The 17,026-nt window shown below is 37.6% G+C and overlaps 1 protein-coding gene across 16 annotated transcripts in view; it reads left to right on the top strand.

The window, feature by feature from the left end:
* The window catches only part of PARD3 (par-3 family cell polarity regulator), a 451,653-nt gene that overhangs the window by 141,310 nt on the left and 293,317 nt on the right, over positions 1-17,026 (top strand). For all 16 annotated transcript variants that reach the window (XR_010425367.1, XR_010425369.1, XM_064637293.1 and 13 more), the window contains exon 3: positions 10,045-10,225. Coding sequence is in view for 14 of the 16 variants with exons in the window: in XM_064637293.1 (XP_064493363.1) it covers positions 10,045-10,225 (181 nt within the window). In the remaining 2 variants the exon portion in view is untranslated. The remainder of the gene's footprint in view (positions 1-10,044; positions 10,226-17,026) is intronic.

Genomic DNA, 17,026 nt, shown 5'->3' with positions numbered 1-17,026 from the left:
TAGGAAAATAATAGGGCAGCATATGCAGAAGAGCATTATATATGCTTTCAAAGGAGGAGTTGGTGAAGAAACAACCCGTTACAAAAAATCCCATGATAAAACCCCTATGATTGAAAAACTTTCTACTTTAGGACAGAAATATTTTCCCCAGCTGTTCTCACAGCCCAAACAAGCATGGAATTAAGCATTTAGGTACCTATTGTATGGAGAGATTGTAGCAACTGTGGGAAGCAAATTTCTCTCTAAGTGTAATATCTTCGTTTTTGCTGAAAAGCATAAAAGAGAAACAAGATTGTTTAAAAAAAAATAGGGTGATGTTCTCATCTTGCACTCTTATTTTAACTGCAGTTCTGTGTTTAGTTGCAGGCTCTGAAATCTCTTAACCCATAATCTTAAACAAACCAGTTTGGCAGTGAGATGCGTCTGCAGCATTTCTGCTTTTCAGATTTTGCATGGCTGATTCCATCCTCCGAGAGATCAGGGTGCAGCAATGGCACTGCCCACTCTTTTCACCAGAGTTTAGCTTAACAGCCGTGGGTGCCAGTGCTGATTAATGCATTCACTGAGAAGGCTGGGATCCGTAGCTAATTCCAACTGCTTATGGAGTGTTCCTTTGCATGGTTACAGTTAACAGCAGAAATGCAGCATTGAGAACCACAAGTTAACACAACAAACTGCAGCTTCTACCTGTTCCTGGCCCAGGTGAATATGCCCTACTGAACAGAAATTCACCTACTGGCACTGATGTCCTTCTGCCCCTCTCTGTCAGTACCATGAAACACGAGAGTGCTGCTACATTTCTGGGTTGTCTGTCCGTAGGAGCTGACAAATGGAGATGGCCATGGAATTTAGCTGGTCATGAAGGCCAAGATCCAGCTCTGGTGTTGGACTTGCTGTGTCCATGCATTAGGTTTAGCCAGGTGAGCGTGTCAGAAGGATTTCTCAGGATAATCTGTTTGTGTGTGCTCTATAGGTACTTGTGTCTGTCCGTCTGCACACATGGGCTGGTGGTTCAACTCTCACTTGGTACATTATATACAGCAGTGGTGTGTCTGGTGTGTTCAAGGTGTGAGGTCATGAAAAAACAAATCCAGCTGACTTGTCAGGCAGCTCAGTTGCAGCTACTGCTAAGAGTTCTTGTAATACTTTTAACACTGTTCAGCTATTGTCTTATTTCTTGGTCTAAGCCTCAGCTTGACTTACACCATGGAGGTCACGTCGAGAGCAATTCTGACAGAATATACACAAATTACTTTCCAGGGTGCCAGAGTCATGCTTGCTTTTAGTGTTTCTCAGCAACAGTGTGGAGAAGGGACAAAAATTCATTTAAATAGAGGTAATATTAAGCTAACATTTTAAATATTTTAACATTTTAAATATAATTTAAATATTTTTAATAGTATGGTAACTTACAGGATACCACCTAAAACTGCGTTTAATTCCTACTGGGAGAAGATTAGATTGCAATTTAACATTGATTCTAGAATTTTTCAGATCAAAGTGCTGTGGGAAATGAATAATCAAAAGCAATGTTTTAATAAAAAGCTTGCATATTTACTTCAGAATATTTTCTTAGATTTAAAGAATCATGAAAGCATAAGTTTTTAAAACTACCTGTAAAATTAAAGTATCTTTTGAATCAATAGATGAGTTCTGATCTTGCAAATACGATTTAACTTGGTATGTTATGTTGAGCTTTGAAAGTGAGGTGCACTTACTTAGTCAGCAGATTTGAGAATTGCTTTCATCGAGACCTATGATGTATTTTCCAGCAGTGGTTATTTTATACCGTGGGGTTTTGAGGGGGTGGATTATGTTCAGCAAAAGCAAATGCGGAGTCCTGCATGTGGGTTGGAATAACTTCACTCAGCAGTATTAGCTGGGAGGCCACTTCCTGGGTAGGAGCAGACCTGTGGAGAACCCCATGAACATGAGTCAGCAGTGTGCCCTTGGAATCAAGATGACCAGCTCCATCCTGGGCTATATGAACAAGTCTGTAGCCAGCAGGTTCAGAGAGGTGATTAGGCTGGACATGACCCGGCAGTGTGTGCTTGCAGCCCTGAAAGTGAAGTGTGTGCTGGGCTGCACCAAAAGCAGCTTGGCCAGCAGGTCAAGAGAGGGGATTGAGATCGCACCTGGAGTGCTGCATCCAGCTCTGGGGTCCCCAGCACAGGAAGGACATTGACCTGTCAGAGTGAGTTCAGAGGAGGCCACAAAGATGATTACAGGGATGGGGCACCTCTCCTATGAGGAAAGGCTGAGAGAATTGGTTCAGCCTGGAAAAGAGGTGGCTTTGGGGTGACAATTGTGACCTTCCAGTACCTAAGGGATCCTATGAGCAAGCTGGAGAGGGACTATTTACAAGAGCATATAGTGATAAGACAAGGGATAATGGGTTCAAGCTGAAAGAGATTAGGTTTAGATTAGATATTAGGAAAAAATTCTTTACTGTGAGGACAGTGAGGCACTGGAACAGATTGCGCAGAGAAGTTGTGGATGCCCCATCCCTGGGGGTGTTCAAGGCCAGGTTGGATGGGGCTCTAAGCAGCCTAGTCTAGTGAGAGGTGTTCCTTTCCATGGCAGGGGGGTTGGAACTAAATGATCTTTAAGGTCCCTTCCAACCTAAATCATTCTATGATTCTATGATTATTTCTTTCTACTTCTGGAGTATTTTGGCCTCCTTAAGACAACCAAGACATTACTGTGATAGCCCAGCCAGAGGCCATCATGGTGAGTTAGTGGGCTGGAAACCAGCACAGGGAAAGGGGGATCTTAGGGTGCTGTATGACCAAGCTGCTCCCTAAGGCACGACATTGTTGATATAACTGTTCTCTATCAGGGATGGCAAAGATGGAACTGGACTTTTCTCAGAGGTGCACAGGAGTAGTGCGAGGGACAATGGACACAAGTTGCAACAAGGGTAGTTTCAACTTGATATAGGGAAAAAAATTTCTTAAAACCAAGAGGGACCAAACACTGGGAGAGTGCCTAGAGAGGTTGTGGGTCCATACTTGGGGTTATTCAACTGGATGTGACTCTGAACAATGTCCTCTCACTGACCCTGCTTTGAACAAGGGCTTAGACTAGTTGATCTCCAGAGGTCCCTTCCAATTCAGATTCTTCTATGATTCTATGTGAGCTTACACTTCCGTGTAATCCACTGAAAATCTAATACAAAGTGTTAACTCTAATACAGACTGTAGAATGTGAACCTTAAAATGTTCTTCTTATTTTTCCAAAAGCAATAATGCAGTAAAGTTATTACAGAAAGTTCTTTGTTTCACTTCCTTCCACCTATGTGATTTTGAACAGTTTTATGAAAAGCTAGTTCTGGTTTCATGACCGAAGTGATTAATTAGGACAGGTAGTGATTTTCTTGAAATTATAGAGGTTTGTTGTTTCTATTACAACTTGTCTTAAATTGAAACTGTGCTTGCCTTTTTCTCCTTATAAAATGTTAGGTGATATCTAGGTCTGTTGAGGGGACACTCAGGTTGCACGTACAGCACAGAATGACTCTTAGATGCTGCTATTTTTGTTAATGGATTTTTTAAAATGTCTGTGGGTATTTGTGAAAATAACTATTTTTTTTCTGTGTTTTCTCTTACCAGTTCATTGAAACAGTAGTTATATTTAAATGGGTTTTTAATGAGCCATGTAGAAAAGTGAAGCTCAAGGAATAATAAGAATTTGAGTCTGCCATGGGGCTATTAAAGTCAGTTCAGTCATCAGAAAACCTATGAATTGATTTTATATTTAGTTTCTTTCATATCTAAATAATAATTGGCTACTCCCTTGCTAGTTATTTTCCTGAATTTATGTTTTTTTTCCTCTTACACTCATCTGTTCATTCACAAGCAACTTGTATTTTGGGATGTTTTGGAGTCTGAGGTGCCATTAGCTGAAATTTGATTTACTGCTGGGCCTTATTAAACAAGTACTCTTTAGTTCTGCATTGTAACACGGACTGAGTAATACACAGACTGCTTTGGGTATAAGTGATTTTTGCCAATCTCAAAGAGGGAGGTTGCAGAGGATGTGTGTAGTCAGTTCTGTGGTTGCCTTGCTAGTTTACTGTACAGGCTTGCCTAAGACTGGAATCCTTTTTTTTACTGAGGAAAGGATGCCAGTGATGTTTGCGTTTAAGTTTTCTTCTGTGTCCTTGACTTGTTGCATATGCTTGAAAGTGTGAGAGTGATTGAGATCTCCTAAATCAGCAGACCAGGTGGCTGTCAGAAAGTGAGTGCAGATAGAGACCTATACATTGGGACTGCAGGACAGGGTTGGGCTTAACCCTCTGGCATCAGGGTTTAAAGGAAATGCTTGAAGTAGCTACTTTAGGTGAAGATATTTTGAGAAGGCTAATTTAGATTTAGAATCCCATTTGAACCACCAACACCGCTATATTCAAGGACCATAAGTCTCCTGTGAAAAGGCTAATTCAGTTATTAAGCATAAACTGAGAACCAGAATCCTTGCCAGTGCGGGTGCCTCACCAGAGGTGTGTGGTTGAGCTGCTCCATCTCTTGGAGCTGCCCCAGAAGGGCTATGCTCTCTGTTCTTCTAGAACCAGAAAAATGACAACCTGTGTCAAAGGCAATTTTGTCCACAGATGTCCATCCTGCAGGAGAAGTTGTGTAACATAAATGCCACAAGACCATAGCAGCTGTGAAAGGGAAGACCACATCTGGAAGTTGTATAGACCAGGAGGGAAATGCATGGTTCAGCCAAGGGACTCCAGACACTTCTGATTGCTTGACAGATCAACTACTGAACAATTGGCCACTGAACAGCAGAAAAAATTTGGGAATGTCTTTGTTTGAAGTTATCTGATAAGTGTCCTTCTGGTGAGAATAAACCAGATATTTAAAATGGCTCCTAACCATCAAAAAAGATAAGTGATTTCACTTTCACTCAGTGTTAAAAAGAGTGGATAAGAAGTGCAGAGCCTCTGTGGAACTCAGAGGATGTGAAAACAAGAGGACCACTTGCTGTCTTTCTGGCAGAATGGAACTGTAACCCTAACTGATGTAGAATAAGTCTGTAATCATTACTGGTTCCTACACATGAGCCAGTATCAGATTCATCAATAAATTTCACAAAAGAATTAGCAGAATTTGGACAAATACTTAGGAATATGCAAAATTTAAGTGATCTTTTTGACAATCTTACTTATCATAGTGGTGGAAAAATACAGGAAAATTTCTAGGTTTATAAATTTCTGTGAAGTGGAGGATTTCTGGTTTTGTGGGTTTGTGCTGGGGAGAGAGGACCTGATCGGACCATTTGATAGTGATGAATTGTTTTAGGTGATCTTAGTACTTAATGTAAACAGCCGTTGCTGGTGCAAGTAGTTTTTTAATCCAGTAAATTAACATTCAAGTACTTAATCTAGTATATTAATTAAGACTGCATATGTGTTTACTAATTTTTAATTACTTTAGAATAGGTGGAAATTGTAATAATTAATGTTGGAATGCAGACTGCTGCTGCTGTGTCAATATTAAAATAAATCAATCTTCTTGCTTTCAATTTATTTAAGTAAATATAACCTCGTTAGTATGATATGTTGAGTCCCAGACACAGGAATAGAGAATCTCATACTGGTATCTCTTTCAGAAAGAACTAAAGGTTGGAGTGCAATTAATTCAGTGCAACAGGGTGTTATAAAGAGCTGAATGCAGTGATAGGCTGGAATGCCTTCCTCCTATCCCAGAGCCAAACACACCTCAGTAAAACCTTGTTTTGATATCTCAGGTTGTAGAATAATTTCTTAGTTAGCCATTTGCTTGATGAACCTAATTTATTTAGCAAAAAGAATTAAATTTTGTTGCTCTCCCTTCTTTTTCTGTTTGCTATGGAAAGTCTATCAGCCAAAAGAGAAGAGCATCAAGTTATCGGGTTTTTAAACCATACTCCTATAATTTTTTTGTCTTCAGTGTATAAGTGTAGCAATAAGAAAACATCCGTGAGTCTTGAAAAAAACTAAAGATCACAGGTATGCTTTTTACAATTGAGATAATTGTTGAGTTTTACTGCAGTTCTTTGTATTTCTAAAAAAAGAAAAACTGTTGGTCGAACAGTGAATGTTGTTACTTTTTAAAATAAGCATATCTTTTGTTGATGATTCATACAAGATTACTTGTTTTTCTTGCTCTGGAGTTCGAAAAGTATTTTAGTTTATGCATGTTAACCATTCAAAAACTTACTATTAATTCCTTAATACTCTTAATTGCTGAAATGAAATGAACCTTTCTATAAGTTGTGATCTGAACAGAGCCCTTATCTTTATGTCTGAATGTGTTAATGAATATTTGAAACTTATTTTTTCTTGAAAAAGTAATATATGCATGCACTGGGGACTAAATTCTTATATTAATCAAAGTGATACTTCCTGTGCCAGCTTACCTTGATGAATGATGTGGATCTGTATTAAAACCCACTTTCCATTGCTTTTGCCATATTGTAATAAGAAATGTAAGCATGTCAGCCTAAATTAAGTGTATCATTTATTAAATTTGTTTTGTGAAGACAAAGTGATTTTATTTTCTATTTCCAGATTTTTGCTTCAGTGATTGAAAAATGTAAATAGTCCTGTTAACTTAGGTGATATTAAAAGTGCTGTACCCTATTAAGCCATATATGCACATTCTTTGATGCATTCAAGTTCAGGTCCCATGGAATGGGGAGTGGATAAAACTTAAAATAACTACTGTTATTATTTATTACTGTTGATATGATATTTGGTCTTTGGCTGTGGGATTGTCTTTAAAAACAAAAAAGAGTTAAACCAATGAAAAACCCAAATGGCTCCAATATTCACTGTTTTTTGGTGGAAATCTTTTAAAGAGCTAATGCTGTTCTAATATTGAACATCTAAGCTATTTTCTTTATTCATGCCTTATTATGGTTTGTTCAATCCTTCTGCATACAATTGGATGGTATGATGAGTTTCTCAGCTCACTGCAAGTGATGGGATCTAAAACTAAAGGACAGAGAACAAAGAGGATGCACAGCTCGTGTCACATATTGGAAATAATAGAGTGATTCTTCAAAGGTTAGGGTAACTCCAGTCATTTTTTTCATGTCAAAGAAGAAAAAAAATCAACATAGAAGCAGTCTCCTGACAGTAAAGATGATGTTTCCAGAAAAGCCATCTTTGTTTTCTACTCTCTTTGTATCTGATGTCTAAAGCCTAGCAAAATACCATAGATTTACCATTGACTTTAAGGCTGATAAAAGCTGGTCTAGTATAGTGTGCTCCATTCTTTGCCAAATTAAAAACATCTCGGTGGTTAAACAGGAGTCACCGAGAGGCCTTTTGTTTCCTTGGCGTAGAGCAGTGTTTATCACTGCACCAGATTCCTGCACCAGAGGGTTCTTCATAGCTCCAGTGACCTACTCCTGTGGTTCCTTCCAAGTTGCTGTAAGGTGTCTCTTCGGATGTTTTTTGTTTTGTTTCTTGTTCCTGCAAAGATGGTAGTTGAGGTGTGATTCCTGGGCCTCCAAAGTTGAAGAAGTGTATAATTCCCCTCCTCAAAAAATCTCCCTTGATTAAAATAAAGGGTGTTGGAGAAATCAGAGACAAATGCTTGGTATCATAATACAGTGTAAGATTTTTCGGCTGACCTTGTTTCCTGTGAGCTCATCATCTGCAGAGTGTCATACCAAGCTCTGAAAATCAAGATTCAACAGTGTTGATTTGCATTAAGTCTTCGAGTCCCAAAGACTTTCTAGCTTATTATGAGTAATGAGTGTACCATTGTAGTGCTGTTTTACAACGAACTTCCTAACCTGTGTTCCTAATGCTAATTAGATTTGGAGAAGACTAACATGGCTTATGTTTCTTCACATGTTATATGAAAAAATGTTACAACTTGGTATGCTTTTTAAGGGAACTGAAGCCCTTTGAAGGTTTGATGCTGTCAAAACAGTGAATACCTGTGAAAAAACATAAGATCAAAAGCTAAACTTGAAATAAGAGACATTCATTTTTAGATGTTCTGAAACTATAGGTTGTAGACTGTCTGGAATAGGCAAAAAGCTGGAGGCAACTTACAGTAAGACATAACACATATAGAGATTTCTATGGAAACACCTTTTTATATATATATAATATCTATAGAATATTTGCAGCTGCGTGCATTGAACAATATTTTCCAATCAGCCTCAAAGGAACGAAATGTAATTTGGGATTTATCTTGATACATGACATGCAAAGGAGAAAGAGATTTGATATTTCATGCCTAAGATTCTTAAATGCTTTGTTTGTCTTTTGCTGTAATACTTTACAGATCTTCACTTGTGGATTAATTTATTTTCAGTTGCTGGAGATTGGTAATTAGCTTGCTGTAAAACAGTAAGAGAGTTATGAGTAAATTTGAGAAGCATATTTTTGCAAGCATAGATATTTCACAATGTGTTAGAAAATTAATTTCCCAATACTCTTGAGCTACTGACATTTTAGTGTTGTCAAGTCTCTTTTGTCTGTAGATTTCTCGAGGATAAAATAATGACTTTTATGTTAAAAACATGTTCCAGCTGTCTGCAGATGCAGCCTGGTTTTCCTGCTGTTCCCTACTTTTCAACTAGCACTGGAGAGAGCATGGACTTTTTATCCTGTACCAATTTCCCCTTTCTGTTTTATGCGTGCCAGAGCCTAAATATGCATTAGATATGGAATTACCAGCAGAAGTTACTCTCTGTAGTTTCAAAATGACTCATTAAAATGAGTTAATGTCTGAAAGTACTTTCAAAAGCTGAATTGCCAAATGGTTTCCACTGGGACTTACAGTTGTGGGTTTAAATTTTTTTACTGATGTTTATGTAAGCTAGCTTTGAGTAAAGGGAATAATATTAAAATCTTTGGGATAAAGATGATGTTGAAATCACTTAAAAAAAAGAGAGAGAGAAAATAACCTCTGATTCCTTTATGTTACACAAGGTTGTAGCTGTTGTTCTAACAGAATAAACAATTTGTAGGGGCTAGCACAGGTTTAAGTTGATTTGCTCCATTTACCCTACCAATTGGACAAAAGAATATAATGCTTTCTTGGAAATGTCTTTCAAATATTATATTATAGATTAATTTGCAGGCTGCAGAATGCTGTCATCCATAAAACTTTTTTCTCCATCTTGAAAATTAAGTTCTACAGTGAAATGTGTATAAGAGCTGGCATTATCTCGTTCAGTAGGTCACCAAAGATAAATTGGGATAAGTTATTTGTTTCAGATAAAAGCATTCATTTACAGTGGGAAAAACATCTCAGATTTATCAAAAATCATCATGACATTCTTCCTATTTTTCTTGCAGTGGTGAACACAGATTTAGTAAACCTTTATTAAATTAGTGAATTGGCTAAGTTTCAAATTGGACTTGAGATTTCAAACTTGTCTTGGAGAAGCTGATTGCAAACAAACACAGAGTATCTCTGTAAATTTAACGGAAGAAATTTTGCAAGAGAACCCTACAACTTAAATCATATTAATAGGTAATAGATCAATAGGTGGAAAATTAATAGATTATAACTGTTAGTGATTATAACACTTCCTTGGCTTTGTATTTTGTGTGTAGCTTTCAATTTGTATTAACATAATTTCTTCTTGTATGTTTTTATTCTATAAAAGTGTGGTTTTGCTCATAATTTGACTCCGTAGTTATGATGCACATAGAGGTATCAAAACACAGATGAAAAATTGCAGTGAACAGGCATTGATCCACACTCAGATAGTTTTCTACATTACTGGATGGGATAAAGTGGTTTGCTGGGGAAGGTGCAACCCTTCCTTTCCTGACTTGGTACCATTCTTTCTGTGGCTGACAGTGATGAGTTCTGTGTTCCATCAGAGCTGTTGACCCTTTGTAGTATCCAATTAATGGCTGCCTTTCCTTGGGCTGATGATCTAGGCATTGATCAGAGCTTCTGCTGATAGACATTTCTCGCTCTTTGGCGGGAAGAAATGATGAAATGCTGATCTGCTATGACACTTTGATGTTGCTGAAAGTTTTTTTTTTTTAACAGTACATTAAATTGTCATTTGCAGCTTGTGGCTGTGTTTGATGAGCAAGATCCACACCATGGAGGTGATGGCACCAGCGCCAGTTCGACAGGCACGCAGAGCCCAGAGATTTTCGGCAGTGAGCTGGGCTCCAACGCGACATCGGCCTTTCAGCCTTACCAAGCAACAAGTGAAATTGAGGTCACCCCTTCAGTCCTACGTGCGAGTAAGTAAATGTTCTCGATATCTCAATGTGTTTCATCTAAATTTATGAAGATGCCAAGTGCTGTTACCCATTGATGCTGCTGGGAAAATGATTCATTATCTGTCCTTATCGAAAGCTGATCAGAATTGAGAAACTGCATAAATGCTTGTTGCATGCAATAAACAAACCTTTTCTGTTTTAATAAATTATTTATAAACTGCTTTTAGGAGCCATAAGCTCCTTCTGTGCTGCCAGTTTAAAATTGTCCTTACACTGAAAATCACAGCAAAATTTCCAAATGCAATTTCTGCATGGTGTAATTTTCAGTTTGCCAGTTTCATTCCATTTAATGAAGAAAATGGTAAAAAGAAACTAAAGATAGGAGCACTTTCTACTGAATCTGTCAGTGTTGCTAGGTTATGCTTGTCACCTTTCCATAAAAACACCTGCTAAAACGTACATTTACTGTGTTGCAAAAGTACATTTCTTTAAAAAACAGAAACCATAGCCAGGAACAAGCCTTTGTTTTCTTTATTTCAATGTGGTGAACATTTGTTGCAAAACCATTTAGTAGGAATTGCTTATCACATATCTTGCTCAGACAGGTTTTGGGAATATTTCAGCTTTATTAAGAAGAAAAACCATGGAATGAAATTTACCGTGTAATGTTCATTGTTGTTAAAAGTACCACATAAACAAGACAATGTGGATAAAGCATTGTGCCCTCTTACTTGTAGTGTGTATCATTTTGCTCACTGAACTTATGAAGTAGTGACTCCACTCCAGAAAATTCTTAGCAGAAGTTAGTATCATCAGTCCTTTAATATTCTACAGATACAGTGTTTTAAAAAACTATTTGTAATACCCAAGAGATTGCTTTTGTGTAGGTGTTCTTTTAATGGATAAAAATCTGCATTTAAGCAATCAGGTAAAATGCAAATGGAAAAGTTACCAGTCTATTAAGTTTGAGGGGTTTTGTACCAGAATGTTTTCTGTAAAATTAAGGGAACAACATTTAACAATTACCTTAGATAGAGCTGAACACATATCTTTTCAAGCTATAACTATGCTTCATTGCAACACAGAATTAAATTAGGGAAAGGATTAATGGCAGAATAAAGAAGTATCCTGGAATTTCAGGACGCTTCTATTTTGCTGTCACTAGAGTATGCCACTCTTAAATGCACATCTCATTTCCATGCATATGCCAAAAAGCTGTCCTCCTGGGTTCTCAACTTAGGGGGGGTTAGAGCAGGCAAATGCATGCACATTTTCTCCTTTAGTGTGATTATCCAGTGTATTATACAATACATGAATGTTAGTGCATTAAAATCATATAGCGCAGATAAAATTCAGTGAGATACCGGACAGCTCACTTATCTTTGTGTCCTTTTGGAAAATATATGGAATACTTAGCTAGTTCTCTGATTGCTAAAACGACTAAGAAGTGCTTTGAGACCCTACAATACAAAGGTCTTAAGAAATACAGAAGACTTTTATAACTGTTGGTAAGAATTATAGCTCTTTGACACTTTTTATAAAAGCATGCAAAAATAAAATACTTTAAATAATTTGTCATAAATATGTTATCAGAAATCAGAGATGTTCTCCTATCTAGCTAATTCTTCTTTTTTAAATGTTGACAGTTAGATATATTTTGGTTCTAAATATTCCAAACCACAGGCTTAGAATCCTGGTCCAGTAATATTATCCCATATTAAACATACCTATTTCAAAAATTTCATTTAAATATACATTGAAAATGGAAATACTATCCTTATTGTATTTCCTTTATAACTTGTGAAGTGAAGCATAGCATACAAATGGTATTCTCAGTATTTCAAATAATTATCTTCTTACTGTGTAAGTTCTATTCAGCAAATAAAACCCATCCAGTTTTGCGGTAGATGCAGATCCTGATTATTACATGTTGACAAGGTCATATATCTATTAATTGGATTGGAGATGGGATACAAAATTGCTGTAATTATTGTAATTTTCTAGCTAATTGCAGGGTTGGCGGTGAATATTTTACTTCTAACAAATGAAAAACAGTATTCCATCTGAAATTGGTTTATAGCATTTTAGACATTTTGTTTTACATCTTTGGTGCTTTTTGCTGGCGAGCTGGGCTCTGTTCCGCAGCAGTTTGCTCGCAGGAGCCGAGCTCTGTGCCTTCTGCTGCCACTCACCTGCACCCGCGGGGTCCGGAGCGGGCTCTGTTCTGAGGCAGCATCTCAGTGCTTTAGGCTGGGGCTAAGGGCCTGCTGAGATCTTCCTCTCTTTGTTCTGGTTGCCATGCTACCCCTTTTGTTTGTTTATAGATCACGCCATCCCTCCTCTCCCAGCAAGGGAAAGGTTAGCTAGATCAGGTCCAGCTGGAAAAGTAATATTCATCTGGAGTCCCTCTTTTCCCATGCGCAAACACAGCCTGTACTTTGCACGTTGCGGGGGGGTTGTGTCAAATTGAATCTTCCCATACAAACATGGAAACAAAAATGAGGCTGGCCCATACCCCCTGTGTTGTTTTGCACTGTGAAAACACAATTCATCGACACAAGCAGTTGATTTATTTATGTTTCTTATCTAGCTCTTTCTTTTTTACTGCTTTTCTGTTACCAAAGTTAAACTTCCTCTTGTATTTCATCACTTGAGCTGCATTTTTTTTCTAAGCAGACAGTACACAAGGCATTTTTTGTGTTGTGCCTGCATGCTTTCTGGGAAGAGGTTGGAAGCTCACTGCAGAAGATTGTTAAAGCAGACTGATGTTTATTCCCTGCTGAAATATAAACTGGAGGCGCAGGTGAAAATTGCCAAACGTAATGAGCAATTTGGCAGATAAGACAGGATGTCAGGCAGTGACAGTTCAGCAGCGGGTGCACTGCCTATGAACCAAGTTGTTTGTTTCACAGTACTGCATTTAAATATTGTAAATAAAATCCCTTTCCAGCTACATGAGACATTGTGAAAAGGGTCATCTCTTTGTCTTGTTTTCCTTTTAAATTATTTAGCTTGTTCAAGAGCTAAGACCACCCTTGGTTATTTGTCTTGGTGTGATTGTATGTAACAAGTCTCTCTGAATATTTCAGCAGTTACAGTTAAAAAAACATTTTAATATATAACATTTTTTGGAAAACATATTAAGAGAGAGAGAGAGAGGTTTAGAGAACTGATTCTTTTTCCTTTGTTTTTCTTCCCCTGGCCCAAAGTAGAGAAGTGTAAGAGTGCTGGAAGATCCTTTTTTCATTAGCTGTTTAATGGAAGGGTATTGAGAAAATGAAGCCAGATTCTTCTCACATAGGCAATTTATTGCTGGAGGTAACAAATACAAGTTGCAACAAACACAATGCCAGTTAGAAATAAGGAGAACCGTTTTCACCTTGAGAGCAAAACAAGCTGCTTGGAGAAGTTGTGGCATATCCATGTCCTTGGAGATGAACAGAATTTGACTGAACATGACCCTGGTCCTGTTTTGTGTGGAGTGATTGGACCGAATGACATCCAGAGATCTCATCTGAACTCAGTAATTCTGTAATTCCAAATATAATTATTAAAATTAAACTATTTGCTTCTCGAAGCTATTATTTGTAAAAGAAAATGAAGGTCAAGGTGAAATATTTAGCAGACAGGTGTACAAGCCTGTTGTGCATGTACAGCTTCCCAGTGTGATTTAGTATTGTACTAGTTTGTGCCAGTGTGACAGATCGGCTGCCTTTTATGAGACCGCTGCTTTTATTTGCAGGATGTCTTCAGTACAAGTTTCAGTTCCTTAAAAATGAGATATGGGCTAATTGTAAGGTTCTCCTAAAGGCTGGGGGGTCAGCATCTTCCCAGGACAGAGCAGCACTATGAATTACTAAGAGCTAGGTGGAAATCGTGCACTCCAGTGATATGCATGCACAGGTGAATCGTATCATGTATTTTAGTGGGACTCGGTTTCATATTCTGGTCAGAGAAGCAGACTATGAAAAAAAAAGTCTAGATGAGAATATTATGAAGTCAGTGCACAGCTGGCTGTGAAGATGTACTAGAAGTGCAGAGGAGCAAAGAAATTGCTGCAGCTTCACATCATTGTTTACCCAGCAGCATGGCTGTTGTTCTGAGGTTCCCTGTGTGCAAGTTTGCTCTTACCCTGCAATCAGCATAAGTTTATTCCTCACAGGTAAGAGCATGCATGCAGACTTTGACTGGGAATTCATTGATATATTGAAGTTCATGACCTTGCTTGCCTTTGAATTTGTGTGTCTCTCTCTGCTTTCTGAGTAGTTTTTAGTCTTTCACTGACAAATTAGTAGAATGTATCAAGTGTAGTCCCTAAGGGCTCTCTTAGCTTAAGGGCTGTTCAGTATTTTAATAAATCTGAACTGGAATATAAAGAATTGTGTAAAAAAGTAAGATGGAGTTTCTGGCACTTTGGATATCAATATTTCAATTCAGCATTGACTTGATACATTTTATAAACTGTTTTGAAATCGGTGAGATGTGCACAGTCACTGCATCTAGAAAGAAAACAGTAATTTAAAAGGCAATACCAATGAAAGCAAAGTACACAGTACTGCAACAAGAATCTTGACAATATATTGCATTATTATAGTGCATCTGGGCATTATGCTCTTCCATCAAAAGTCAAAGGCAAATGCTGTTGTGAGCTCACTGTTGTGAGCAGGAAGACTTAAGCTGGAGTGACCAGTTGTGGTGCCAGCCTTGGGGAAATTCTAAACAATTTGGAGAGAGCTAAAAGAGAGCAACAAGAGTAAGTTGCTTTGGAGACTGATGAAGCATTGGTAGGATCGGTTGATTTAGTTAAAGAAAGATAAAAATTGATGGGATCCAAGTCTTCATGTCTACCTAGAGAAGGACAGTTAGCATTACCTGAGAAAAAGCCATTTTTTGTAACCCTTAGGCCTAAAAAACGTGTTTACACCTCACTTAGCAAGCCAGCATTTGTGGGAATGGTTCAGAGGTTCTGTGTGCTGCTGAGCACAGTCCTGCACTGTGCTCTAAGGCAGGAGGGCAACCAGCTGGTGGTGGCAATCTGTTCTGTTCCTGGCTAAGCCAGCCAGTTGATTCTTAACCACAGGTGAGCTGCTTCTTGAGGACATTGTAAAAATGTGTGTCTAAGCATCTCATAATTTGAGTGTTCAAAAAATTCAGTACTAAGCAAACCATGTAAAGGTGTGAGTGCATAAATAAGTGTGTGAATTTCAAGTACTTTAAAATTGCACTTTTAAATATGGCACTTCACTGATTTGATACAAGTATTTATCTAGAGTCCCAAATGCATATTCTGAGAATTAATTTATTTTATAAATCATTTATTTAATTAATATTTATAAGGTTTCAAGGTTTGGAGCACTCCATGTTAGTATGTTGGCAAAGAACTGCAGAGGTGAGTTTGTATTTGTTCTGGTTTCAGAAATGATGATGCTTTCAGCACTCTTTACAACATATGGCAAACATATACAAACTTTTTTGTTCTTGTTTATATCTCTTTGAGTCCTTATTCAGCTCTGAGTCAGCTTTGTATATGGAAATAAAGTAATTTTCAAATGTCAAAGAACTAAGGAAGCAAGAGATTAGAAAAGGGAGAAAGAGAAAGATGAGTTCATCAAAACCCAGATGTTTGGAGCTTTATCAGATCAAGTTATCTCTAGGATTAAATAGCTGATTACAAAATATGGAGAAAGCAATCCACGTTTATAATGAGAGATTAGGGCTTTACAGGTAATGCTTGCTCAAGCCAGTGGGAGGTTTTCCACTAGCTTCATAGAGCTTTGGGTCAAGTCAACTTTCCATGAGGTGTCCATCGTTCAGTGAAGTTCGTGGAATGAAATCCAAAAGGTTTCCTAACTGTCATTCCCACTTTTACTTCTTTGCCAGATTCTTTTATGTTTCCTTTACTCTGTTGGATAATACAAAATGAACCTCAAACTGAGGCTTGCACCAAGCTGTTGGCATCAGAATAAGGAAGGTTTCTTATGCATTGGAGCTGGAGGAGAAGATTTAGCAAAGTCTGTTTCCTCACCTTCTTGTGCTCCCGCGGTCTGGGAATTCTTATCGCATTTATCCCTATAGCTCTATCAAGGATGTGATTGTTTAAAAGCCAGAGTTATTGAATCAAAAAATCAGTACCAGGTGCCGCTTTCTTCCGTGAGGCTAAATCTGATTTTTCTACAGCACAGTTCTGACTTGAATGATCTCCAGTTGGTGTTTTCTCCAAGCGCAGTGCTCTGCTGTTAATTTGGGATTGTTGAGCAGTTTAAAAACCATGTGTTTCTGATGAGACCATGACACATTTGTAAAAACAAATGGATTTTAAACTGCTTGGGCTTTTAAATTAACCTTTAATATCTTCAGTCTTCTCAGTATATCATCAAGCAAAATACTGTCGCTTCTATTAGGATTAAAAAAAATCCCTGAACCCAATAAAGTAAAGAATTTTAGAACTTACTGGGTTCTCTAGAGGAAACCTGAGTAATCATGGGGCATTTCAAGATGTTATTCTGTATGGTGAAGACTTCTATCTACAAGTAGTGATAATGGGGAGTAATAAAAATACAGTATTGTATCTGATAACTGGTTGCATTTTGTACTGCACCTACAGAATATAGCACAAGAGAGATAATAAGGAAGGGTTATGAAGATGTGAAGTATTGAATTTGAATAGTTTAAGTAGTCGGGTTTGGATATTGGTCTAAATTTGACATATTAAATAGATTTAATGATCATTTGAACAACAAGCTATTATGGAAATCACAGCTGTATTCTGAGAATATTTCAATACAATATTCCAATACAATATTTCAGTAATGTGGTGTTGGT

This window comes from Pseudopipra pipra, chromosome 1, assembly GCF_036250125.1.
Source record: "Pseudopipra pipra isolate bDixPip1 chromosome 1, bDixPip1.hap1, whole genome shotgun sequence".
Lineage (NCBI taxonomy): Eukaryota > Metazoa > Chordata > Aves > Passeriformes > Pipridae > Pseudopipra > Pseudopipra pipra.
The sequence above is the reverse complement of the archived record's forward strand: the minus strand, read 5'-3'. Positions and strand labels throughout refer to the sequence as shown.